The sequence below is a fragment of the Protopterus annectens genome, chromosome 6.part1 (genome assembly GCF_019279795.1).
Source record: "Protopterus annectens isolate FY-2018-M chromosome 6.part1, PAN1.0, whole genome shotgun sequence".
NCBI classification, from domain to species: domain Eukaryota; kingdom Metazoa; phylum Chordata; order Ceratodontiformes; family Protopteridae; genus Protopterus; species Protopterus annectens.
In genome coordinates this window covers 113,511,769-113,539,598 of record NC_056738.1, presented here as the reverse complement: position 1 = coordinate 113,539,598, position 27,830 = coordinate 113,511,769, and the positions used below count along the sequence as shown (strand labels likewise).

The window sequence follows — 27,830 nt, the reverse complement described above, 5'->3', positions numbered from 1 at the left end:
GCAAGATATTCTTACATCTAATTCACAGAAGCTATGTAGGGTGCCTACTTGCCACCTATGATAGTCTTTCAAGAAGGTGGATGCCTGGTATTATCTAGCTAAGGAGCTGACCAGACCTACCATATAGGCACTTGTAGAATCAGCAAGATCTCAATCGTGCTTGGGAAGCAGAAGTCAAGTAATACTGATGTAAAATATATTATTAGAGTATGTTTCCACTTATCTTTCCTTTTCGTGTCACCTTTTCTGATTACTTCTTCCTTCAGCGTACAATTGCACTTATGTGCACTTATTTGTCTTACAGCACAGGAACAGAGGAAGCATAATCATGTAGGCTGCCAAGAAAGGCAGAAGTGTCTTTTAGCAAGGCAAGGTTATTAACTTCCATTTTGCTCTACAATGCACAGTATTTCGAATTCATTTTGCAGTGTGTGTTACTGATCGTAACTCTTACCATTGTGTCTCCAGGTCTGCAGCAGGAGAAGGAGGAAGAGTACAACCCACCTGGCTTTCCATTGGAAGCTGCTCCTGATCCCATGCTTAGTGAGGGGTTTGAAACGTCAGCTCATGAGAGGGGTGAAGACTATCTTCTGGAGAGTAGGCATATTCCCTCACAGCCACAGGCTGGCATCCTTGGTGACTACTGTTCTAGAACATGGGATCATGTGCAGTTGAACAAGATGAAGGACTTCTTGGAGCAGAGTGCAGTCTTGCAGACATTGAGCCACTAGATGAGAAGCCTGATCTGCCTATTGCCTGCCCATGAAATTCACATCAGTATGGTTCTTAGTAGGTTTCTGTCTGGGCCAGCCTTGCAGCCTACATTGCCAGCTCCTCAACCTATCCCCAGCCAGGTTTGCCCCTTCCTAGTGTTTCATGCTTCTGTCAGATGTGTAAAACCCACCCCTCCTCATCACCTTTTGTCCACCTTCTGTCTGTTTCTATACTTTGTCCCCCATGTATGGACTCCTACCACTGTTTGTCTGTAGTGCTCCCCCCTTTAATGAACATATTTGGGGCAATCTGTAGTAGTGGTCACTTCAGGTTTTGCAAAGCATATTGCATTTCCCCTGAATGGGGATCGTATCATCACATATGGCTGCCATCTGTCCTATTAGTTCAGCTATGTTCCATAGTTCATATCAGGCTAAGGAACATATTATTGTTGAATAAATAAACAATCCTTATATCCCAGGAAACAAACCATGTTGACTTTCTAAAAGGCAGATCACACCTGCTCAGTCTAATTGAGTTGCTTGATAAGGTTACTAATGCCATAACTAAAGGGCATATAGTCCACATTGCTTATTTTGGGCATTATCAAGGCCTTTGACACTATCTTCCATGCTGGGATTATTGACAAACTCTCTCAGCTCAGCAGTAACCCATACATAGTTCCCTGGACTGGTATTCTGGTAACTAGCTGTCTGAGACAACCTATACTGTTAAGTTCAGAGACGTTTGCTCTAGACAGAAAACTGTCACCAGAGATGTCCCACAAGCCTCATTCCTGTATGCCCTTCTCTTTGATATATATATTTCTGTGATATAAAAGCTGATATCAAGGGACTTTGGCTAACTAAGTTTGTTAGTGATTGCAAACTTGGGGAAATTCTTCATCAAACAAATGCTTGGTGTATTAATCATAAGCCTACCCTCAACACAAAGAAATTCAGCCTATTATTTGGTAATTCTAGTACTGCTACAGCTTACCATATGGATAACATTGCACTTAAATTTCACAGTCATCAAGGACCTGTGTAATTATAATGATAACAGCCTCTTGTCTATGTAGTGCTTTGAAAATTCTCCTCTCTTGCACAACTTATTCTTTGAGGGGTCTCATCAAGGTCCAAAGAAGTTATAGCTCCAATTTATTCATTCCTTATTGGGGCCACAATTGAATATAATGCACCCTTCAGCATGTACACTGCTAAGCACCTAAACAAGCTCAGCAGACTTCTACATTTCCTCACCAAAATGATCTCATGTCTCAGTAACCATAGCTACTCATAGAGACTAAGACTCTAAACCTCTACTCTGTGTCATAAGGATTCATCATCATCATCATCCCCCTTCACTCATTTTCTACATGGGGTTGTGGTGTTGTGTCAACTGTTGCCATCTCTCTGAATTCAGTGCCACTCTCCTACCTTCTTCAATGGTCATGTTGACTGTTGGAGGTCTTCTTTCATACAATCCATCCATCTCTTTGCTGGATTCCCTCATCTCCTCTTGCCGTCTTCCTGACTGTTCCATATTTTCTCCATAAAATAGTCTTTTGCTTTTCTGCACATGCGTCCAAACAACTGTAATCTGTTCTCTTTGACTTACTCTGTAATTGGATCTACTTTGGCTTCTGCTCTGATATTCTCAATTCTTTATCTGTCACATGGTGTACATCTTATTTATGTCTCAAGCACTTCATCTCCATCACCTCTAGCTTCCTCAGCTGCTCTGCCTTTACTGCCCAGGTTTCTATAGCATACAGCAGTACTGGTCACACCACCATTTTGTACACCTTACTTTTCAGCTTCTTTAGCATTCTTCTGTTATACACTACACCCAGCACTTTGTGTCATTTGCCTGCAATCCCCCTGATTCCAGCTTTGAACTCCTTATTCAGATTCCCCTTCTTCCCAACCAGCCTTCTCAGATACCTGAAGCTGTTAACCTGTTCCACTATTTTCCCTTCTATCTCAAATCTCAGCTTCTTTTGATTTCTCCCATTTACTGCCATTAAAACTGTCTTACCTGTGTTCAGTTTAATCCTATGTGCCTTCAGTTTAGCATTCCATTCACCTATCCTTTGCTGAAGTTCTTGCTCAGAGTCTGCCTGTAATACCACATAGTCTGCATACAGCAGCTTTGTTGATCTGCCCCCTCCAAACTGTTTGATAATGTAGTTCATCACCAGTATGAACACCACTGGGCTCAGAGCTGAACTCCCACAAGAAACCCTTCTGAGAGTTAGAACATGGTTCATACTTGAGTCATTGGTCTTTGTACATAGCCCACACTGATTCTGCCAATGCTTCTGGGGCTGAAAACCATCAAAGGATTGCCCAAATCAGCTTACATAGGACCCTGTCATGTGCTTTCTCCAAGTCTAGGAAAGCACATTTGGACTATTTCCTCATCTCTAGTTTCTTCTCCACTATCTGTCTCACTGCAAACATTCTATTGATTATGCTGCATCCTGATTTGAATGAAAACTGCTCATCCCCCATCTTACTTTCTAGCACTCTGTATATTCATTTATCAATCAGCCTCTCCAGAACTTTCATGCAGTGTGACAGGAGTTTGAAACCTATGTACTCCCACAGTTGTGGATGCCCCCTTTGTTCTTATACTCTGGCACTAGTATGCTTATTCTCTAATCATCTGGGATATATCTTTCTCCTCATACTGCTATAAGTGCCCTCAGAAGACATTTCTCCCCTATCTCACCCAATATCTTGATTATATCTGCTGTAAATGCATCTGAACCTGCTGCTTTCTATGACTTCATTTTCCTTAGGGCTGTTTTTATTTCTTTTAGAGTGGGCTCCTCTTCATCTTTCATCATAGACTGTATTTGAGGCAGTACAGCTTCTGTGGGGTTTTCTTCATTCACAAGCAGCTGGAAGTACTCCTTCCATCTGCCTTTGATGACCCATGGACTGGTGAGCAGGTTGTTGCTGCCATACCTTATGAAGAGTGACTGACTGTATTCTTAATCTTTCTGTCTTTGCCTTGCAACCTGATAGAGTTTCTTTGTGCCAGCGACTGTAGCACTTTTCAGGAGTTGGTATAATGCCTCTTGTGATGATATGGGCTAGTGCCAACATAGCCAGCTGGAGTTCTGTAAAGAAAGATATGTCTTTTGAATATCAAACTGATTTATACAAGATGCTTGTGTTACAAATGTAGTAGAACTGTATGGCATCTGAATACCAACTGATTTGCAGAAATGCTTATGTTACAAATGTATTAGAACTGTATGGTATTTGAATATCAAACTGATTTGTACAGATGCTTATGTTACAAATGTATTAGAATTATATGGCATTTGAAAATCAAAATGTGTTTGTAAAGTCGCTAGTAATAAAAAATATGTATCAACAGTGGGTCCTGCTGGACAGAGAAGGAATATACATGTGAGACTCTGTCTATATATGTTAGCAAAGGATACTGGAAGAGAAGGGGTTAAACAGTTAGCTTGCTTCTAATGTTAATAAAAATACTGTTAATTGGACCACCTGTTGGACCATGGAAGTTCTTATCTCACAGCTCTGTACAGCTGGAGACAGCATGTCTGGAAGAAGCCTTTGTTCCTTAGCTCAGTAAAAAGAAGGGAAGCCACAGGTACTGCCATAAACATTAGCAAAACTTAAGCTATGCATCTTATCACATCTATGCTAACAGCCTGTCTCAAGTTTCAAAGGGGAATGGTGTGAGAACCTAGAGTCAGGTGACCAGATGAGGTAATTCTGCCAGCCATCTTGGAAATGTTAGATATTACAAAGAGAAATCTTTCAGTACTGAGTATTTTGTCTTGGGCCTGACAACAAGAAGGACCATTCACCACATAATCTGCCTTGCTCTATTAGGTAAGTAGGGAACTGTAAATGTTATGTGATCCTATCTCGCCTACATTCTGTACTGATGGGCTCGGAGCCGATCCCTCGGCTCCGACTCGGCACGCTTATGCTATAGAGCGAGGCCTCTTATTGGCTGAGCTATCTTTATCCCAGGATGCACCACCACTAATCCCCCAGATCTCGTTTGCCGCTTACAAAGCTTAGACGTGGTCTCAACTTGGCTGGGCTAAGTACTATTTATTTAGGCTTTTTCCTGTCAGAAATTTGCTTGCTTTAAATCCAAAAGCTGTTTTAACAGCTATTGTTGTCATACGAGTGTGTATTGGTAGTTTTTGTAGAGGAATTCGTGTTTTTTTCCTGTCAGGGAAGGTTTCCCGTTTTAGTTAGAGGGGCCTTCCCCTGTTGCTTCTACTATCTTGGTTTTTTGTTTGTGGGTCAAGTACCCGTTTAAGTTAGAGGGTCTTGACTCTCTCTATCTCTCTTTCTTCTGTGAAATTTCATTTTACTGTACTTGTATTTAAAAAAAAAAAAAAAAAAAAAAAAAAAATAAGAAGAAGAGATATTTTATTTACTGTGACAAACCTTTCTTTTTGGCTGTAGATAACTGTGTTTTGCCTATTTTGGCCATGTCAAAAGAGCACAAACCCTCCGGGTTTAAGAAATGCACGAGGTGTGGTTTTAAGATGTCCATAATGGACGACCACTCCTCGTGCTTCTATTGCTTAGGCGCCAAGCACCTACAAGAATCGTGTAGCGTGTGTCACACCTTTTCATCAAGAGTCCTCCAGGAGAGGAAAAACAAATTAATCCTGAAGGGGTTAATTAAGCCATCCTTCGAGGAGGCTTTATCTTCCTCTCCTTCTCCTTCTAAAAAGAAGAAAGCGTCGGCTCCGACCAGTCAGTCGGAACCGACTGCTAAAAAATCTAAGCAGACTTCTCCATCGGCTCCACGGACTTCGGAGCCGAGGGCGGAACGGTCTGCCTCGATGCCTCCAGCCTCGACCCCTCTGGTTTCGGAGCCGAGGACTGGGGCATCGAGAGGCGGGTCACCCTCATCGGCTCCACTGATATTGGAGCCGATAAGGGTTACCGGCTCAGACTCTTCCCCCTCGGAGCCGAAGTCCTTATCAGCACCGAGGGAAATTACCTTGAGATCTCCCTTGGAGCCGATAGTGGTAGAGTCCATTTGGAGCCGGTCCCCGAGTCCTTCGGAGCCGATGGAGAAATCGGTTCGGGCCCGATCGGTATCCTCTAGATCATCCAAGATGTCTGATTCGGACATCGACAGGGTGCTCCTTAGACTCTTCCAGTCTCCGGTGTTCCAAAAGCTAGTTTCGGCTCCAGCCCATTCGGCTTTGGAGCCGATGGTCCACTTCCCTACTGTGGTTCCTCCTCCAACAGCTTCGGCACCATTGGAGCCGGCACTGGTGGAACCGGTGGAGGTTTTAGGGTCGGGCCCGACCCTTGCTCCAACTCCGGCTCTTGGGTCGGAGTTCAGTACACGGACTTCTTCCTTCGGCCCTGGGGGGGAGGCTTCGGGATTGATGCTTTCAGTCCCAAGTCTCCCTCTTGGTGCGTCGGCGGCGGGGGTGCCATCCACTGTCGTGGCCACGGAGGTGGGACCCTCCCAGGATTCTGGTGGTCCCGCCTTCAGGGCTATGAGGAGTGCGTTAGCCAAATCTTCCTTGGCTACCTCCACCGTTTCCCCAGCTCCTTCCTTGCATACGGTGACTGGGTCTTTGGCAGTCCCCCTGTCCTTAGACAGCGGAGCCCCCGGGCCTCAGGTTACCCCCGCTGGGGTTTCTCCCCCTCCTGGAGGTCCTTCTGAAGCCTCTTCAGAAGAACCCCCCAGGAAGAGATCGTGCAAGAGGAAGCACGTTGACTCCCCTGATGAGTCTCTTACATCAGACACTGATCTCGATGATGCAGAGGGGTCCCCTAAGTTGTCCTCGGATGATGTCTCCTTTGCAGACATCCTGGAAGCCCTAAAACAACGAGGCGGCTGGCAGTCCAAACCTCCCTCTGCTGATGAGTCGGTGTTCCTGAAGGCCTTCGGGGCTCAGCCCTCCGCCTCCTGGGTGTCTCCGCCCTTCGATGAGCTCTTGGATTTGATCTGTCGAAGGGCGTGGGAACACCCAGACTCTGTGGAACCGGTGCCTGCTCGTCCGAATAAGTTCCTCTTGGCACCCCCTGAAAAAGAGTTTCTAACTAAAGGTGTGGCTGTAGATGCTTTGGTGGTGGCATCTGCTACCCAGCAAGATGTAGCAGAGGCTTTGACGTCCATCCATCCTCCTAATAAGGAGTCTAGGAGCATGGATCGGTACAGAAAGCGCACCCTCAGCTCAGCGGCCTTTACATTGAGGTCCTTGAACTACCTTACGCACTTTACCAGATTTCAGAGGGATCTGATTAAAGAGCTATCCGATACCCTCTTGGGTAACTTGCCTGAGGAGCTGGCCCAGACGGTTGGCTCTCAGCTGGCTACAATGTCGTCCATCTCGAACTCGTCCATGAGGCTCATTTCTTATGCGGCCGAAGGGGCGAGTAGAGCAGCGGGTACAGGCATTGCTCTACGGAGACAAGCCTGGCTCCGCCTGTGTCATTTTGCGGAGGCCTTTAAGTCTTCCTTTGCCGATGCCCCCTTTGATGGGTCATCCCTGTTTGGACCCAAGGTAAAGGACACACTAACCCGCTGTGAACAGGAGGGTAAGACTCTGACTGCCGTAGGGGCACGATTTTCCACTCCCTTTCGGCCTTATCCCAAGGCTAAAAGAGGAGGGAAAATGTGGTTCTGTAGATCTCAGAAGCCTTACCCCTCTCAGCAGGAGGATCCCCCTTCCAGAGGCAGGGGAGGGGGAAATTCTTCCGGAAGACGCCGTCCCAGAGGCGGCAGAGGCCCTCGCAACACTGGAGACCGCGAGTCCTTTCGTGGCTCTTCAGCCTTTCATAGTCCCTGAGGGATTGCCCAGCTGTGCAGCTCCGAAGCCAGTCGGGGGTCGTTTCTCGAAGCACCTAAAAGCCTGGGAAGGTATCACTCAAGACTGATGGGTGCTTCGAATTATCGCTGGAGGTTACTCCATCCCATTCTCTCATCCCCCCCTCAGTCCAAAAAGATCCCGGACCCGCCACCCAGTCAGCGGGATACTGCAGCCTCAGAAGTTTCAAAGCTGCTGCAAAAAGGAGTCATCCAACTGGTCCCCGCAGACCAGATCGGATTAGGGACTTACTCAAGATTCTTTTTGGTGCCAAAAAAGACCGGGGACTTGAGGCCCATTTTGGACCTCAGCATCCTAAACCGTTCAGTCAGAAAGTCCAAGTTCCGAATGGTCACCCTACAAACCATTCTCCCATTGCTGGAGAAGGGTGTTTGGATGTGCTCCATAGATCTCAAGGACGCTTATTACCATATCATGGTACATCAAGCGTCCAGGAGACATCTGCGCTTCTGCCTAGGAGGCAGTCATTTTCAGTTCCGTGCGCTGCCCTTTGGTCTCACCACAGCCCCCAGGGTGTTCACCAAGTGTTTGGCAGTCGTGACTGCTCACCTGAGAAGTCTAGGATTCCAGGTGTTTCCGTATCTAGACGACTGGCTCCTAACTGCCACCTCCAGGCATCTACTACTCCAGAGCCTTCAAGCCACTATATCACTGGGCAGTTCCCTTGGAATCACCTTCACTTGGCCAAAGTGTGTGTTGCTGCCATCTCAACGAATAAGATTCATAGGGGTAGAGATAGACTCAAACCGAATGCGGGTCTATCTACCGACAGACAGAATACAAACCATTCAGACTCAAGTTCGAGCCTTACTTCCCAGGTCCAAAGCTCCAGCCAGGATGGTCCTGCAGCTATTGGGATCCATGTCCACCACGGTTCTTCTAGTCCCCTTGGCAAGGTTGCACATGAGAATTCTCCAGTGGCTTCTTTCAGCTCAGTGGTCCTTTCAGGAACTCCCTCTCAGTCACCTCGTATGGATCACGGAATCTTGCAAACGGGACCTTCGCTGGTGGCTAGTGCCCTCCAGTTTGGATCAGGGACGACCCTTTGTTCTACCTCCTCCGGCGGCCACTTTGACCATGGACGCCTCCCAGATGGGGTGGGGGGGGCATTCCCTGGGCAGGTCAGTCCAAGGCAAATGGCACCCGGAAGAGACTTTACTTCATATCAACATCTTAGAAATGAGGGCAGTACTTCTGTCCCTTCAAGCCCTTCACAATTATCTCCCTCAGGGCGTAATTGCTGTTCACTCAGACAACATGTCAGTTGTCTGGTACCTGAACAAACAGGGAGGGACCAGATCCTATCCTCTTTGCAGAAAAGCCATGAGAGTTTGGGAATGGGCAGTCTCGACCAAACGCTTCCTAGTGGCTACTCACATACCGGGCAAGTCCAATGTGATAGCCGACAGATTGAGCAGAACCATCCTCTCTCCTCACGAATGGTCTCTGAATATGACAGTTGCAAGTCAGATTTTCAGCAAATGGGGAGTTCCGTGTTGCGACCTCTTCGCGACTCCTCTGAATGCGAAGTGCAAAGAATTCTTCTCCCTAACCCCGGGGAAGAGCCCCATGGACGCACTAGTCCGTCCTTGGCCCACCGGCTTGCTTTATGCCTTCCCTCCAGTTCCTCTCCTTCCCAGGGTGATTCAAAAGGCATCTCTCTTGGGGAGCAAAATGATCTTAATTGCTCCTTACTGGCCTCGTCAAGTATGGTTTCCCTATCTTCGAAAATATGCTCTGGAAGGTCCATGGTTCCTGGATCAGATCCCAGACCTACTGGTTCATCAGTCGGGACTATTCCACCAGTCCCTACACACCTTAAAATTGACGGCTTGGCTCCTCCTCTTCCGACTATAGTCAGGAGTCATACATTGGATCCAGATGTTGTACACATATTATCTTCGGCCCATAAGTCTGCTACAAAGAAACTGTATTCTAGCAAATGGAAAAGATTTGCTATTTGGGCTCAACTCCAGGGCCTGGACCCCATTTCTATTCCCGTGGCAGAAGTACTAAAATTTTTAACTTCTCTTTTCAATCAAGGCTCTTCAGTTTCTACCATCAAGGTACAATTGGCAGCAATTTCTAATTTTCACGAATCCATAGACCCACCTTTAATGAGCAACAGATTGTGTAAGACCTTCTTGAAAGGTGCTGCTCTATTAAGACCTCCGATTTCTCATCCTGCACCTCCATGGGATCTCGATATAGTGTTACGCCTTGACTTCTTTCCCTTTGAACCGGCAGCTACATGTGATCTAAAGTTTCTATCATGGAAGACAGCTTTTCTGGTGGCAATTACTTCTGCCAGAAGAGTTTCAGAGCTTCAAGCTTTGTCAGTAAAACCCCGTACTTGGTTTTTCACAAAGACAGAGTATCCCTCAGGCCAAATCCTTCCTTTGTCCCTAAAGTTTGTTCTAGTTTCTGCTTACAACAATCGTTAGAGCTTCCAGTTTTTCTCAAAATACTCTAACAAAGCGGAGTTCATATTCCACACACTAGATGTCCACAGGCAGTTACGTTTTTATTTAGACAGGACCAAACAAACAAGGAAAACAGATCAGTTGTTTGTATCCTTTGCAGACAATAAATTGGGCAAAGCTGTCACAAAGGTCACTATTGCCAAATGGATCAGGGACTGTATTACTCAAGCTTATTTTTATTCTAACAAAGAGCTTACCACCTCTGTCAAAGCTCATTCTACAAGGGCTATGGCTACTTCGATAGCATTTCATTCTAAGCTTGCTATTAGTGACATTTGTGCTGCAGCTACATGGTCTTCCCCGCACACCTTTATTTCCCACTACAAATTAGATGTGGCATCTAGAGGACGAGCTTCATTTGGTTCCACAGTGCTCAGGAGTGTTTTCCAATGAGCCACCCGGGATTTAGGTGCTAGGGACGCTGTCCCATCAGTACAGAATGTAGGCGAGATAGGATCACATAACATCTTTTAGTTATGTACTCACCATAACTTTAGATGTTTGGGATCCATCTCGCCTACATTCCTAATAACCCACCCTCCTTCCCCCTTCCTTGGAGATCAGAGGATATCAGAAGGTCCGAATCCTGTTGTTTCATCTTGAAACATCTAACAATGTTATATAAACAAGTTGTGCATGTGTGCATGAATGCGGACAAACAAGATCTGGGGGATTAGTGGTGGTGCATCTTGGGATAAAGATAGCTCAGCCAATAAGAGGCCTCGCTCTATAGCATAAGCATGCTGAGTCGGAGCCGAGGGATCGGCTCCGAGCCCATCAGTACAGAATGTAGGCGAGATGGATCCCAAACATCTAAAGTTATGGTGAGTACATAACTAAAAGTTCTCCCAGATTCAGTCAGGAAAATATAGTGAAGTTTAGTTTAGATATTGTTTTTTCTTTATTTGTCTGAGTCTGTGCATCAATGTTATTTTCAATATTTCCTGTGATTAGAACGCTGTGGTTTAATGTAAATATATATTCCGTATTGCATGTTCTTTTATTATTTATTATTAAATATATTTAAAACTTTTATTATGGCTGGTCCTTTTAGAAAGTATTTAACCTTTGAGAGTGCTTATATTTATTTGGTGACACTGTGTGGGCCACTCCTGAAGGTCTGGCTGTCTTGGTCAACTACTAACATTTGCATTAGTATTAATATTGCACGGTATAATTGGACATACTTTGTTAAGGGCCTTAGAGTACCTGATTGTAGACTGTCTTGTGGCAAGGATATCACTGAGTATTTTCTCTTGGGCCTGACGACAAGAAGGACCATTCACCACATCATCTGCCTTGCTCTATTAGGTAAGTAGGGAACTGTAATTCTCATAGATTCAGTCAGGAAAATATAGTGAAGTTTAGTTTAGATATTGTTTTTTCTTTATTTGTCTGAGTCTGTGCATCAATGTTATTTTCAATATTTCCCGTGATTAGAACGCTGTGGTTTAATGTAAATATATATTCAGTATTGCATGTTCTTTTATTATTTATTATTAAATATATTTAAAACTTTTATTATGGCTGGTCCTTTTAGAAAGTACTTAACCTTTGAGAGTGCTTATATTTATTTGGTGACACTGTGTGGGCCACTCCTGAAGGTCTAGCTGTCTTGGTCAACTACTAACATTTGCATTAGTATTAATATTGCACAGTATAATTGAACATACTTTGTTAAGGGCCTTAGAGTAGCTGATTGCAGACTGTCTGGTGGCAAGGATAACTACCTTATACTCTGGGCAGAAGGGGGCACAGCAGGTAAATCTGTGCCGGCCTTTCCCAGGTGTGTGTGTGTGTGTGTGTGTGTGTGTGTGTGTGTGTGTGTGTGTGTGTGTGTGTGTGTGTGTGCGCGTGTGTGTGTGTGTGTGTGTGTGTGTGTGTGTGTGTGCATGTGTGTGTGTGTGTGTGTGTGTGTGTGTATGTATGTGTGTGAAAAATCTAATCTCACAGTGTGTGTGTGTGTGTGTGTGTGTGTGTGTGTGTGTGTGTGTGTGTGTGTGTGTGTGTGTGTGTGTGTGTCAGCTACCTGAAGCTGGGACACAAAGCACTGATTTCACAGAGAGGGTGTCAGGGGACATGGCTTGGACACTCGGCTGAGGACCTAACCCTACAGCTGTACCAGTAGGGAGTCTTATTGGGGACATGGAGGGAGACAGATAGAGAGATACAGACCCCAGGCTGAGTGTGTTTCTTGTGTGCTGTTAAGGGAAATTGTGCTTGATGCAGAGAGGTCTGCATCTGGAAATACTGAGTGTATCCAATTGTATTCCAAGTGAATGTCTCTCTCCATTGTCAGTGGTGAGGATTCAGGCTCCTTGATTACTGGCCCAGTGTGGGGACATCACACCTCTGATGCCTTGTTCTCTGCTATTCCTCTTAACCTCTTTGTTAGCCACCAAGTATTCCTTCTTAGCCTTCTTCATCTTTTCTAGCTTCCACTTTTGTCTGCACTGTTTCTTTCTTTTGATGATGTCCTAAACTTCTGCATTCCATCACCAGTTTTCCTTATGTACCTTGCTTCCATACCAGGCTCTGACACATATCTATTCTATAGCCTTTATGCATGCTGCTTTGAGGTGCTTCCATTCTTCTTCAATTCCACCAATTTGGTCTTCTTCCTGAGATGGTAGATCCGTAAGTATTTCCTCAGAGACACAGAGAAAACATGCAAATTCCATCAAGGCATTGGCTGAAGGGCAGGATTGAACCTTGTAACCTGTGCATGGGAGGCAAAGACTTTAATTATTATGCAAGTGGTCAATGGTATATAGACTCCTGGGGTGATCTCTGCTTCGCCTTCCATGTATGAACGACCCAGCACTCCTTTGAACTCCTTCCTCTAAATAGAGTAAATGTTAATGCAAACACCCATTCTAGAGACCCAAATCTATACCACCACATCAATAGCACCAAAATGGTATGATAGATACCTAACCCAATGTAGACCATGTTTCTGGAGCATGTCCTTATGTATTACACAGAATACTTCCTTAGCAACCTTTAAAACCAGTCTTGATGACTGAATGGGTGATCACAAATTTTCACAGTGAATATGTCTAGAAAATCTCCTTTATCGGAGACATTGTTAGTCCTCCACAGCACTGGCTGATGTGATTGAGCTTTTGATAGCCTCCTTTGGCTGTAAGCTTAGTAAAAATCTACAAACCTATGAATCATGCAACTATTTAGCATACTACAGTGATGAGATTACTCACCATGTTACTATACACATACGTAATATCAGGGAGGGGGGTGATACATTCCCTTCTCTTTGCTGTACAATTCAGCACCATGAACTTGTGTAGAAATACAGTCATACATAACTGCACTCTTGCATAACACTGCATGTTTCTGTTCTCAGTCTTGAAAACTGCCTTTGATATATAAATAAAGTGCTCTTTGTTGCAGTGTACCACCAGTTCACACCTCTTTCTCTCTCTCTCTCTCTCTCTCTCTCTGCAAAAGTGAGTCGCCTATGTCCCAGACACTGCTGCTTGCCTTAATACAGGAAATAGTGTAGTAAGTTGTAAAGCTACATTACAGAGGTGTTTGTCTTGTCCACTTTGGCAACTTTTAGCACTAAATCAAATTCTGATGAGGATGCAAATATGCCCAAAAGTAACTTGTTAAATATAGCTAAAAACATATACTACCAGTCAATTAGAAACACTTTTTCTAAATTTGTATTTGACTGTGCACGTAAAAATGGGAAATTTTCAGCTAAACTGTCCTCATGATCCTAACTCCATAACAGACTATGGAAAAAGTACAGTTGTGTAAAATCTTACCATAAAAGTTCTCTTCACTGTTGCAGTATTCCTTAAAGAAGGGCTGTCCGCCCCAGGCAGCCTATTGCTTGGCCAGTATACAAAAGCTTAAAAGAGATCTTATTTGAGCTGTACATCACATTTATGCTCCCCACACAGAATGTAAGGTATAAAAGGGATTTACAGACGCAACTACCCAGAACTGAATATCCCCAGTAGGGAACAATCATCATAGGACAAAGAAGTCCATGCACATCCAGAAGGAAAAAAATGCAGAATAAACAAGAGGGGATGGAGGGAGGGAGGGAGAGAGTACTGCAACAGTAAAGAGAAGTACATCTGCTGTTATGGTAAGATTTTACACAACTGTACTATGCCCTTCTATATCACTGTTGCAGTATTCTTTAAAGAAGGAAGAGCAAAAAAGCTCAAGAAACAGAATGAGATTTGGAAGGCTGAGAAGAGCCCTCAACAAACTCACATAAAATGGTTTCAGAAAAAACCTGCTATGGCCCTAGAAACCATATCCAAGTTATAATGCTTAGTAAAAGTATGCACTGAAGACCAAGTAGCAGCCTAAAGGATGTATTTGGTGTCCAACCCCTTGAAGAAGGCATGAGAAGAGGCAACAGCCCTAACAGAATGAGCTCTAACAGAAGCATGCAGAGATTTGCCATATAAAGAATAATGGAAAGAAATGGCCTTAGATATCCAGGAAGAGATGGTTTGCTTAGAAACAGCCAAACCCAAAGACCTGGGATGAAAGGAAACAAAAAGCTGATCAGACTTATGAATCGTCCTAGTTTTTTTCAAATTGTAGCTGAACTGTCTGTGCAAATCCTGAGGAGAAGGGAAAAAGGAAGGGAATTGTAGCAACTGATTTAAGGACAACTCATTTACTAACCTGGGCATCAAAGAAGGATTAGTATGACGGGACACCCTGTCCCTGTGGAAAAAAAAAGAAGGAATGGCCATAAGGGCCTAGAAGTCAGAAACCCTCCAAACAGCAACAAAACAGTCTTTTAGGTACAACGTTACAAAGAAGAAGTATTTGCAGGCTCAAAAGAAGCCTGAGTCAATTTTTTCCAAAGCAAAATGTAGGTGCGACAGAGGAAGAATAGGTTTTCTTGGAGGCCTAATATGCAGGATGCCTTTAAAAATTGTTTGACCTCGAAATGAGATGTCAAAGGAGGAGTCAAGGGCAGACAAGCAAAACTGGCTGACAAATGGGCTTTCACAGAAGAATTTGCCAAGCCAGACTGCAGAAACTCATACATATAACAGAGGATCAGACAGACCCAACTGAAAAAGGGTTCTGGTTAGGAGCATGGCACCAGACTGAAAATCTTTTCCATTTGGATATATAAGATTTTCTGTTTGAGGGTTTCCTTGCCTCTTGTAAAACCCTGAGCACTTCCTCAGAAAAGGGGTGCCTGAAAGGGATCAAAGCCCTATCACCCACAATGTCAGTTGTGGAGTGGACAAGTGGGAATGGATGAGAGACCCCTTGTCCTCTGCGAGGAGATCCATCCAGTGATGTAACTTGTGATGATTGCCCTGGCTAGATGCATTAAGAGGGGGAACCAGTGCTGTCTCAGCCAAAAGGGAGTCACAATCAAAATTTTTGGGAGTCCAGCTCAATCTTCTGCAGGACTTTTGGAAGCAGAGGAAGAGGAGGGAAAGTATAAAGAAACCTCCACTTCCACGGAAAGGAAAGGGCATCCATCTTCCAGGCCAGATGGCATGGCACTCTGGAACAGAAGAGAGAAAGCTGCCTGTTCAGAGGGGAGACAGAAAGATCTACCTGAGGAATACCCCACTGATGGATAATGTCCAGAAACATGTCCCTGTGAAGCATCCATCTGTGAGCCTGTATTCTGGACCTTCTCAGACAGTCTGCCACAAGACTGTGCTCTGAAGGAATGTATACTTCTTGAAAAGTTAACTGATAACTGAAAGCCACATCACAAGCCTGATGCACCATCCTGCTGAAGAGGTAAGATGTTGTGCTCTCCTGCTTGTTGACATAACCATATCACTGTAGTGTTGTCTGTGTACACCTTCAAGGGGCCTGGAGGGAATATGGGGTGAAAAGCCTTAAGAGCCAGAATCTCTTTGACGTTGATATGATTGGACTCCTGATGAGGAAGACAAAGACCCTGAACATTCAGGTGATCAAGAGATGCCCCCCACCCCATGTCTGAGGCATCAGTGACCAGCTCTTGAGAAGGGACTGGAAGCTGAAAGGTCAGCCTGGGTTGAGAGTGAATTGTCAAATCCACCACTCAGATTCTTTCCTGAGACAGGGAAGGGGAGGTACACTGAAATTCAGATGGTGACGATGCTGCAGCCAAACCAACGTGAGGTACTACTGCAGCTTCTGCATAAGCAGTCTGGCAAGAGGAAGCACCAGAATCGAAGAGGCCATGAATCGCAGGCCCCGAAGAAACTCCCTAGGTGGCATGGCACTCAACGGAAGGAGACACTGAAAGAAGGCTGTCAATGGCAATACCTTTGGTGGCAGAAGAGAGGCCAACATTGGCACTGTCTAAATCCTGCAACTCAGATACACATGATCCTGAGAGGGAGTCACGACAGACTTTTGGAAGTTGATAGTAAACCGCAGACTTTGAAGAAGATAGATGGTGAACTGAAAATCCTGCAACAGTTGATTGGGAGAAGGAGCCTGAAGCAACAGGTTATCTAAATAAGGAAAAATCTGAATGCCTTGGAGCCTGCAGAAGGAAATCACAGGAGTTAGGCATTTTGTGAATATCTTTGGGGCAGTAGAGAGGACAAAGGGCAAAGCAAAGAACAAAAAATGAGAGGAAGACATACAGAAGCATAAAAACTTCCTGAAGAGAGGGTGAATAGGGATATGAAGGTAAGCCTCGTTCAGATCCAAGGACACCAGAAAAGGCTGGGATAATAAAACAGGAAACAGAGTTGAAGAGTATGCATCCAAAAAGAAGGAATCTCAAGAAAGGTGTTGAGCCAGGAGAGATCTAAAATAGGTCTCTAAGTGCCCTCCTTCTGAGGAACCAGGAATATCCTGGAATAAAAACCTTGTCCACCTTGGGAAGGAAGGACAGGTTAAATTGGGTCAACACGGACACTAGAACCCCCAGGAAATGAGGAAATCTAGAAGAGGTTGAGGAATCCCAGAAAAAGGAGGGAGAGATTCCCATGTCAGGCTCAGTGGTGCAGTGGTTAGCAGTGTCACTTCACAGCAAGAGATTCTCCAGTTCGATTCTCAGTTGGGGCATCCTGTATTCACATGGGTTTTCTCCAGGTGGTTTGATTTCCTACCACATTCCAAAGCCATTCATCTGGTGCATTTCTCCCCAGGCTTCTGCTGAAAATGGGCTCTGTCCCAGTTGGACTTTTCTGGTAAACAAATGTTAAATAAATGACTAAATAAAATACCAGGAAGTAACCCTGATGGATGATAGACAGAGCCCAAGTGTCTGAAGTGATGAGATGCCAATTTGGAAGACAAAGGGAGAGCCAAAGGGACAAAGGAACCTGGTCTAAATGCAGGGGGGCAAATTGTCAAAAAGAAGCAGGCTTACCAGATAAAGGAGGCTTCTGGGCTACAGAAATCTAAGAAATCTTAGCTGAGGGGGTCTGCCTCCCACCCTTCTTGCCTTTAGAGGCCTGGCAGGGTTGCCTGCAAACAATAGAAGATCCAGAAGGATAATTCCTCTGGAACTTAGGGACATCATACACAAAATACATTTAAGATCTTGCAAGGCTTTGCCTTTCTCTCGAAGAGACTTAAGTCAGAAGCAGCAGTCCCAAAAAGATGAGTATTATCCAAAGGACCATCCAACAACTTGGCTTAATGTCCTCTGGAAGAGACAGGAGATGAAGTCAAGAATAATGTCTCATGACAGACCCAAAAGCTTCAGCCTTAGAAGTGGCATCAGAAGCATCATAGCTACAATTAATAGAAGCAGAACCTAAAAAAGATAAGTTAGAGGTTTTGCCATCAGAATCAGGGAGGGCAGAGATAACCTGACAAGTCTGAGCATTCAAGGCAAGAGCATACCTGGTCATGTGGGTCTGGTAATTAGTAGCCCTAAAGGCCAAGTAGAAGCAGTGCAAACTTTCTTGCCAATCCTCTCCACTTCCCTGTTGTCCTCATCAGAAAACAAAAGTTTGGAAGAAGGCAAAAGTTTAGAAGATTTGTTAGAAGAGACTGACACCACAGCAGGATCAGCAGAAGGGCACTTAAATAAAAATAGACAATCATCAGGAACCTTATAGAACCTATCAGGTTTCTTAGGAGCAGAAGGCTGAGAATCAGGAGACTTGGAAGCAGCAATGAAAGTATCTAACAATGCAGTCAACACAGGAGGAACTGTTGATGTTTAAGAGTATTCACCTGAAGCAATTCACAATATCTTCTCTGAATATCTGACACTAGCAGAATCCCACTTAAAGAATTCCATCATCCTAGCAATTGTGCCCCCAAGGACAATTCCCCGAAAGGAGATTCAGGGTTAAGAAACTCCTCATCAGAACCATAAGCCAAAGGCAAAGGCATTTGTAAAGAATAGGACAAAACCCCTCACCAGACAGGGAACCCTCATCCGAGGAATCTGGTTCCCTAAACCATTTAGAAGGGGTAGAGAGCCAAGGATGGCTGGGTACTGAAACCCCTTGCAGAGGCTTTAGGGCCATTAAGGGTGAGAACAAGCCCTGAGTAACCAAAAAATGTCCAATATATACAAACATTATAATAAAATAAACAAATGTAAGGAGATAGCCCTAAGTAAACTCCTGCCATTCCCTTTGAGGATCCACAGGACAGACTGAAACATGCTTCAGTTTTTGTCTTTTCTTAGTGGGACAGCAGCCCTAACAAATAATGGAGGTTCCAACCCTTGGCAAGATTAGAGAAGAGAACTCACAGCATCCTCCCTGAACAATATCTGCAGAATCCCTCTAGGATCCTCTGAGATAATAAACCACAGTTCCCCCTCAACACCCAGAGCAGATGCCTGCAAAGCCTCAGAGGATGTGTGAAAAGATGGATCCATGCCGACCTCCAGCAAGGTTGCTGCAGAGGAATCCAATGTAAACACTGAACAACCTACAGAGCAATTAGCTGCTTCTAGAGGGACATCTGGTGGAGGCTAGACAGCTGAACAATCCGGCTGAGACTTCTTGGCCTTCTTCCTAGAGGGAGTATCTCAGGGTAAAAGGATTCTGCCATGGTACCATGGGCTAACTGTCTTAGCTACTGGTTTTCAAGATAAATGGCCAGGGAAGACAAATGGTCTCTGAGTGTCTTAAGCACAAATGCCTTACAGATACTACAATAAGTATGATTGTGGGAAGCACCTAAACAAGACACTGTTCATGATAATCCTTATGGGAAATCTGCCTCCCACACTGACATTTTCCCCACTTGGATGGCATGAACTCTAGGTAGTGGTAAAAAAATACAAGACCAAGAAAATAAATGTAAAAATAATAAAAAATTACCCCAAGGGGGAACTTATCTGGTGTTGCTAAATATTCACACAGCAACAAAATGTTCAAACCAACTGGCAACAATGGCGGCAACACAAGAAGTTCTAGGTAGTTGCATCCATATGTGCCTTTCTTGCCCTGTGTTCTGGGTGGGGAGCATAAATGTGATGTATGGTGCAAACAAGATCTTTTTTAAGCCTATCTGTACTGGCAGAATGATGGGCAGGCCGGGACAGGACTTCTTTAAAGAGTACTGCAACAGTGATACAGGACATGCACATTTACTATTATTTTCTTCAACTCATTTACTTCCTGGAATAAAATAAAATATACTGCTTCATCAGTCTTGCAATTGCTACTGCTTAAAGTATAAATGAGAAACCAAATGCAATTTACTATCCACCTTATATTTTACTAGTGTGTGGTGTAGAATTCATGACTATAATTTTTTTTTTCCTTAATATTTTACAATAAGCACAAAAGGAGTGCAGACATTAGACCCAATACCTTGTCTCCTATTGTTCTAGTTAGCGTGAACACTGAGTCAGTGTCTGCAGACTCTGCAGATGATGATGTAACAATGTGGTGGTCATCAGGGAAAAGAACAGCCAGCAGACAAATTTATATGGTATTAGAAAAGAGACTGAGGTTCTCAAAAATGGAGCTGAAAATGACCATAACATTAACGTATAGAAAAATGGTTTAAAAGGTGAATCCTGTATGTTTGTGAGACAGGTTTCTATTGTATAATTGAGGACCTAAAGTGAGATCCTAGGAAGAGTGAGAATATAAGTGTGATTACAGGGAGATATATAATAATTTTGAAACAGATGTAGCTTGGAGTATTTCCTCTACTTCGAGATATTATCTTTGAGTTAGTTTACATAGAGTGGGTGCAAACTGTACACTGGGCATGCAGAGGAGTTTGTCCCATGCAAAAATTGCTTTGTAGGTATAACAGTGAGTGTCACACTTCATTCTCATGTTCTGAAGACAATATTTTTCAGAGTTTCACATTAAAGAGTCGCAAAATTCCTGTGGAGTGCCTTATATTCCTATCCCTATTTTTTTTATTATAGTTCATACTGGTGCAAGGAATACACATAGCTTTGGTCACCCCATGCACTGTGTTGTATATGTGAAAAAATTTATCCCTGGTGATGGACTTAGGGTTAGGTGGGTATGTGGAAAGAAAAGAGGGAGCTTTTTGAAGTGTGCCAAAAGCTAACAGGTCCTTATGAGTTAGGCTACAAAAGATAACATTACTTCTTTTACTACCCCACTCAGGAATCATAGAAAAACTCACTAAGCTAGGCATCAACCCCTATAACACTAGGTGGGTTGCAAACTGGCTCACAGATAGAACCCACAGTGTGAAAGTAGCTAACTCCAAGTCAGACTGCTGACTAGTCACGAGTGGAGTCCCACAGGGTTCGGTCCTGGGTCCTCTCCTGTTTGGTATCTAGTTCTCTGCAGTCCAGGCCAACACAAAGAGACTCTGGCTGACAAAGTTTGCAGATGATTGCAAGTTGGGAGCTATTATTAACTCCCCAAGTGATGTTGACATCCTACAGCATAGCCTCACTGAGACCAATGACTGGTGTCAGAACCATGGCCTTAAGCTCAATGCCAAAAAATGTGTTGTCATCCCCTTTGGGAAAAACCCAGTTCCCATGAATTACCACATTGATGGTAGTCCACTGAACACAGAAGGTGTTATAAGAAATCTGGGAACACAGGCTGACAGCAACCTCTCTTTTGATCACCACATTGCCACTGTGGTCAGAAAGTCCTTCTATGTGGCACATCTCATTACTAAGGGTTTTGCTTCCAGGAAGAAAGAGGTCATTGTCTCCCTCTACTCTTCCCTCATTAGGCCAATTATTGAGTACAATGCCCCATTTAGCATCTACCTCACTAGACACCTGCAATAACTGGAGAGGCCGCAAAAGTACCTCACAAAGAGGATCCTAGGCTTTAAACACTTGTCCTATATGAACAGACTCAAAAAACTCCAACTATTGTCTGTCTCATATCGCCTAATAAGAGAAGATCTTTGCTTGACTTACAAAGCCATGCCTGACCCAGCTCTGTTAGAAATGCTACATCTAAAGAAATCTCAATCCCTCCGCACCACATGCTCCAGAGACCTCAACCTCACTACCACAATCAACAGAGCCTACTGGAGGGACGGGTTCATAACCCGGAGACTGCCAATACTATGAAATAGACTTCCCATGCATGTTAAGCAGAGCACCTCGCTGACCATCTTCAAGAGAAATCTTGATGAGTGTATCAGAAATAGAAAATTCACCCCGGTGATAACTCCAGTGGCTCTACTCGACAGAGGCACTGGAATCTAAGGTTGGGTGGCACGATGCCAGGGTAATCCTATGGCTAGGCTTGTAAAGGCCCCAGGGCCATTAGCCTAGTATACACCTATGAACCTATAAACCTATATAAGTAGGTAAGGGACAATCCAACTATCTGCAGGCAAAACAGTACAAAAAAGTAGATTTCCCAGCTACATCTAGATGGTTAAGCCTGAAAGTGCAAATATATTGCCTCACAAAATGTAAAAATTGTGCTCTAGCAATCAGACTGTGTTGAGCACTGCAGACTTTATTACATGGTGTGAATTACTACTGTGGCTGTACAGTTTAATTTTAGAACAGTGTTCGATGTGACACCAAAAAAGCATGCTTGGCACTGACATGCATTTTAAACAGTTTAGCTATATCAACGCTTAGTTAGGCAAATGAACTGTAAACAATGTGAGTGTAATGTTACAGATCAGAGTAATTGTCCATAAGTGAGTTCATATAAAACATTTAAGGAAAAGTAAAATAGTAGAGGATTCACAAGCCTATCAAAGCAAGAAACATATATAAACAATCAAATACACAAGAACTTGGCATGTAGATATTATAGTATGTTGTTTAGGCAGAAGGGAAAGTCCTACAGTTGTTCTTAAGTATCATGGTTTCCAGTAAGCCAACAGTACATTTATTTTTTTATTTATTTTATTTATTTTACATTTCTTGACCGGGAATGTCTGACTGAGCCGAAGCCCTTTTTCAGCAGAGGCCAGGGGAGAAAAGCTTCAGTTTTTACAGTTAATATTATTATTATATGCAATAGTACAGAAAGTAATGGTACATGTACAGACAGATATTTTGCAGCAAAAATACTTATTTAAATACTTAGTTACTCAACATTTTTACAGGTAATTCAGAAATACATGGCTATCAGTCCACTACACAAGCATTAACAGGTAAATAAGGAACAAAACAACCAGAAGCCCAAAGTTCATAGTAGTGCATGGACTGCTGAGCTGCATTATGATAGCTATAGATTTCGTAGAATTGGAGGTGAGCACATAGGAATTAATCTGTTACTTCCCAAAACTGTGAATTCATTAGGTCACACATCATAAACAGAAACGTGCAAAGGTTTTTGTTTCATATAGTAATACTAAATAGCTATGTATAAATTATGCAGCAAAAGGTGCCAGCTGTTAGTCTGGATCTATGGCTCAGAAGTATAGAATCTTAATGTGATCCAGGCAACTGGTCTTTGAGTACCCATCTCTGGAGGATTCAGGTAAAGAACAAGATGAGTGAAGAGGAATGGCCCACTTGCCTCTCCTCGGGAGGGGTCAAGCAGCAGGCATTTGGAGATCACACAGGGGAAAGTGTGATTTCTCCAGTGGAGACCAGGGAAAATCACTTCTCATAACTGACTGAGGGGAGGGGGTAGAACTGATTGCTGGCAGCATCCCTTACAGAACTGAGATACGACCAGAAAGGACAGCCCATTACATGCCCCCCATCAGCTGCACAATCCCAATATCAATGGGTAATGGAATACGGCTAAGCAAAAAAAAAAAAAAAAAAAACAATTGATCCACCTTTAATGGTGTCCAAATGATGCCCCCTCCTAATCAACTCTTGCCCCATTGATGGAGAATGAAAAGGCCTTAAGACCATGAGGGGGCTGATAGCAAAGAATGTCCAAAAAAAAAAAAAAAAAAAGATGTCAACTATTTCCGCTGAATAAAGGAATAATCAGGAATGAATTATTTCCAGGCTTCTTTCTTTCTTTCTTTGACCAAACCTAACCTGCTGGAAAATTCTGTAGTAAGCACTATGCTTCCTGGTGGCCAGACAAGAAGAATATCTTTGGTTCACCACTAAAGCTAACATGGCACCGGTAACTTGAACTGCACAAAGGAAAATGTGTCTACAATGATATCCCTAAACCCATGATGTGACTGGTTCCCCATAGTCCTTACAGGTAACCACAGGATTTTTAGCTATACTTTTTGTAAAGATAATCATTCATTATCAATAGGTGCCCTGCCTATTTTCCAAACTGCCTATTTTCTAGTATTGCAGGACATATGTAGTTGGTTTGCAACAATTATGTCACTGCAACATATTATCCAGTATGTGTGTGACACTTTGGTATGACAAACAAAGTGCTAAGAAAACTTCATTCTTGTAATACAGAGTGCAATGTCACATTCCTGCAGAGTTATTCTGATGACTTTATCAAGATCTGATTGGTTGGATGGTACAGTTCCATGCAATCCCATTTGGGCATTATATGCAGGGTAAAGGGGATGAATGGGGGATGCTATTTATTTGGTGTCATGACTGCTAAATGGATATTTAAAAAAAAAAACTTGTGTACTTTTCAAAATGGTAAGCATATTATCCTAGCTATTATTTACTAAAATGCCTCTGGTGAATTAAACTAACCGATCATGGTAGAATGCATGAGTTTTTACCTGTGATAACCACACCCAGTGACAAAGGGAAAAAGAAAAAAAAAGTCCTGCAGTTCTTTTCTTTCTCTTTGAAACATTATAATTAATAATTCATCATCATCAATGTCCTTGCTGTTCCTCATTATAGCTGTTTTCTTTTAAGACTATGTTTACATTTCAAACTCTCCAAAAAGGTTCCAGAGTTTCAAAACAAATCATCACTCATTTGTGAGGGTGTTGTTTTAATTTAAATCTAGACCATAATGGGGAAAAAAGGGGTTGTGGATGAATGGATGGGTGGATGAATAGATGGCTGGATATAGTTTTCAGCAGTATTTTCTAGTTTTTGCTCTTACAATTTGTAGCTGCAATACAGACAAGCATGGCATTGCCATTAATGGAACACAAAAATTACATTTGCCAATGATAAATAGTTCACAATTTTTAGTGGATATGGCTGTACTTACCTACTCTAGCTGAAACAGTACCAGTGAAAAAGAGTATTATGGAGATTTGTGATTGTTCTTTTCCTTGTCTTGCAGAGTTTGAGAAGTTCTGTTGGGAAACTTGAGATTGAAGTTTCATGTTAGCTGTGCTATTCCCAGGTAACCTAGTTGTCAGTACTGTTGATGGTTCATCAGCTTGTGCAATAGACAGATTTGAATCTGCTGTCATTATTTCCTGTATATAACGAGGCACAGTTAAATCCAAAGGGCTTCCAGGGGCAAAAACAGAAGCCACACAGAGTAAAAGGCATGAGATCTGTGCAATACTTGAGAGACATCCGGTACGAATAAGACCACAGCTTTTTTTTAGTAATCTGAAGAACACAGTTCCAAGTAGACCAGTTAAAGCTGACAGAGCAACCATAATGCTGAGAATAGAACTACTGATTCCTTGGGCATAAGCATAGCCTGTGGTTATCCCATCAAGTCCAAGCACTGTCATATAAAGAAAAGAAAGGCCAGTTCCAGCTAAAAATACGGACTGCTTGTAATATGCTTTCCATCCAAAATATGTAGTTTGCATTGGTCTCTGAATACTTACGATAAGGCAATTGTCCTTGCAACCCTTCTTCCTCATCTTATTCATTGATTCTCCTTCTCCTCCAGGTGTTTCTTCATGACAAAGGTTTGGATCTACCCACAGTGCCTCCTGAACATCTAATTAAGATTAAATTGCAATATTAAAGATCTTTTTCAATAACTCATTCAATGTTGCTATTAAGTAGCACATATATACTTGATTGAAAACAGAGTTGGAAGTATTTGATAGACATCATGTTCAAAGGCACATGCTTCAGTGGAATTTGATCTAATGTTAAATGACGTATAGTGACTCCGGAAGGCAGCAGTAACCTGCAACTCACATCATGAAGTGGTAGAATTATACATTTATTGGTAAAGGTAACACTTTTTCAGACTTATAAGACTCGTATAGTTGGTATGACTTTAATTTAATGAGATTTTGCAGAACTACTTCTGCACATTGTTTTGTATGTCATCCATGCATTTTTGAAAACAGTGGACACAGACACACACAGACAAACACACGCACACACACACACACACACACACACACATAGAACATACATCTATATGCATGTGCACAACAATAGCTTATCCTTCTTATGTTGTAATACTTGAGTACTGTTTTTTAATTGAAATAGTCTGTATCATAAACAAAAATAAGCTACAAAAAAGCTAACCAAAAGGAGAGAAGCAATGAATCCTTGTTGCAAAAAACTGAAAATAATTGGTTTTGTATAGTATCTACATTACCCATAATGACATTATGGGCTAAAATACACCAAAAGTATTTGATGCATGACAAAGCTCAAGCTGTTAAAGTACTTTATCGAATCATACATGGAATTATATGCAGCTATAGGATAGGAACCTAGAAAATATGTAATGTTGGCATATTTAGTGATAGAATCATTGAATATTACATGGCCTTTCCCTAACTGAAGTAATGTTTCCATGCTACAGTTAAATACTTAAATACAATGGCAGCAAAAGAAACCTTTCAGGTGATTGTACCTAATCTTGAAATATTGTAAAGAATATTCACCCCAAGTATGTCACACACACAAACATGTATGTGCTATCAGCATGTGTCTGTGTGTCTGCGTGTATTTATATATTTATATATGCATATATGTGTACACACACACACACACACACATATAGATATATATATATATATATATATATATATATATATATATATATATATATATATATATTATATATTGGTCTATATTAGAACATCGAAGTTTTAAAACTTCGAATGTTCTAATATCGACCTTAAAACAGTGAACGCTGAAAATAGCAAAGCTGCATAACACCAAATTTTTTCCTAAGGGAAAGAATTTTGTTGGCCGTTTCTGTGGCTTTGCTATTTTCAGCACTGTGATGGAAAGTTACGGGTCGGGTTCAGGTAAGTGTGCGATTGTGCAGACGTTAGGGTTAGGGCACGGGTTAGGTGAGTTAGGGTTAGGATGCGGGTGAGGTAAGTGTGCAATAGTGACAGACATTAGGGTTAGGGCAGGGTAGGTGAGTTAGGGTTAGGGCACTGGTCAGGTGAGTGTGTGATAGTGATGGACCTTAGGGTAAGGGTTTGGGTAAAGGTAAGTGGATAGACAGAAGTGTATGTATGGTTTAGTGTAGGGTAAAAGTAGGATTTTAAGTGTGTGTGTGGATTGCTGTTTTTTTGGTGTGCTTGTGTTGTGTGTGTATTTCTCGGAATAGCACAATTTTTTCCCAGGGAAAAAAATTTGCTGTTCCGGGTGTTCGAGATTTTAAGCTTTCGCTTAAAAGGGGTTGATGAATTAGCGTTCACTTTTCTAAGTGCTCGCTAATTTAATATAGACCCATATATATATATATATATATATATATATATATATATATATATATATATATATATATCTATAGTCACTTCAGAATGTCGAATTTCCAAATACAAAACCAAGTTTCTCAGCATTTTTGCTGTGCCCCCACACCCCCGCTACTTAAATATACCAATGCTGAGATTGCACTACAGCGTGGAAAAAGGAAATCTCCCGTTCTGCTTTGTATGCAGATCTTTGTTCAGAATTTCAAGATTTCAAAACTTTGATCATATGGTCTCAACCATATGAAATTCAAAGTTTTGGAAATTCGACATTCTGAAGGGAACCCATATATATATATATATATATATATATATATATATATATATATATATATATATATATATACATATATATGGTTTACTATCAATTTGTCGATCACAACTTGTGCGATTTACAAAATGCTGAGAGAGACATATGTCGACTCAAAACATTGACACAAAAAATTTCGGAACTTACATCAGTGAATGCAATACAGCATTTGCTGTTGTGAATTTCCACATTCCAAGCCAGATTGAACTATAGTGGGGATCGAGAAATGTAGCCTTACCCTCACTGTAGTGCAATCTCGGAGTTTGTATATATAAGCAGCGGGGGGTGTGGGGGGTGCAATGTAATGTAGTGTGGCAACTTTGACAGGCAGACAGTCTGGGAGTCTGCTTCTTGTTTGAAAGTGTTGATATTTTCGACATCTGGTTCGACATTTACGTTAGTCGATGTGCAAACCAACATTTCCATTCGACAACATGACTGACTGTGTTACAGTCAACAAATTGATAGTAAACCATATACATATATATATATATATATATATATATATATATATATATATATATGTGTGTGTGTGTGT

The 27,830-nt window shown here is 42.5% G+C and overlaps 1 protein-coding gene across 1 annotated transcript in view; it reads right to left on the bottom strand.

Annotated features, from left to right (window-relative positions):
• LOC122805260 (solute carrier family 40 member 1-like) overlaps window positions 1-27,830 on the bottom strand; it is a 454,127-nt gene that overhangs the window by 91,320 nt on the left and 334,977 nt on the right. The window contains exon 8 of the mRNA XM_044075348.1: window positions 24,552-25,247. Coding sequence (XP_043931283.1) covers window positions 24,552-25,247 — 696 coding nt within the window. The remainder of the gene's footprint in view (window positions 1-24,551; window positions 25,248-27,830) is intronic.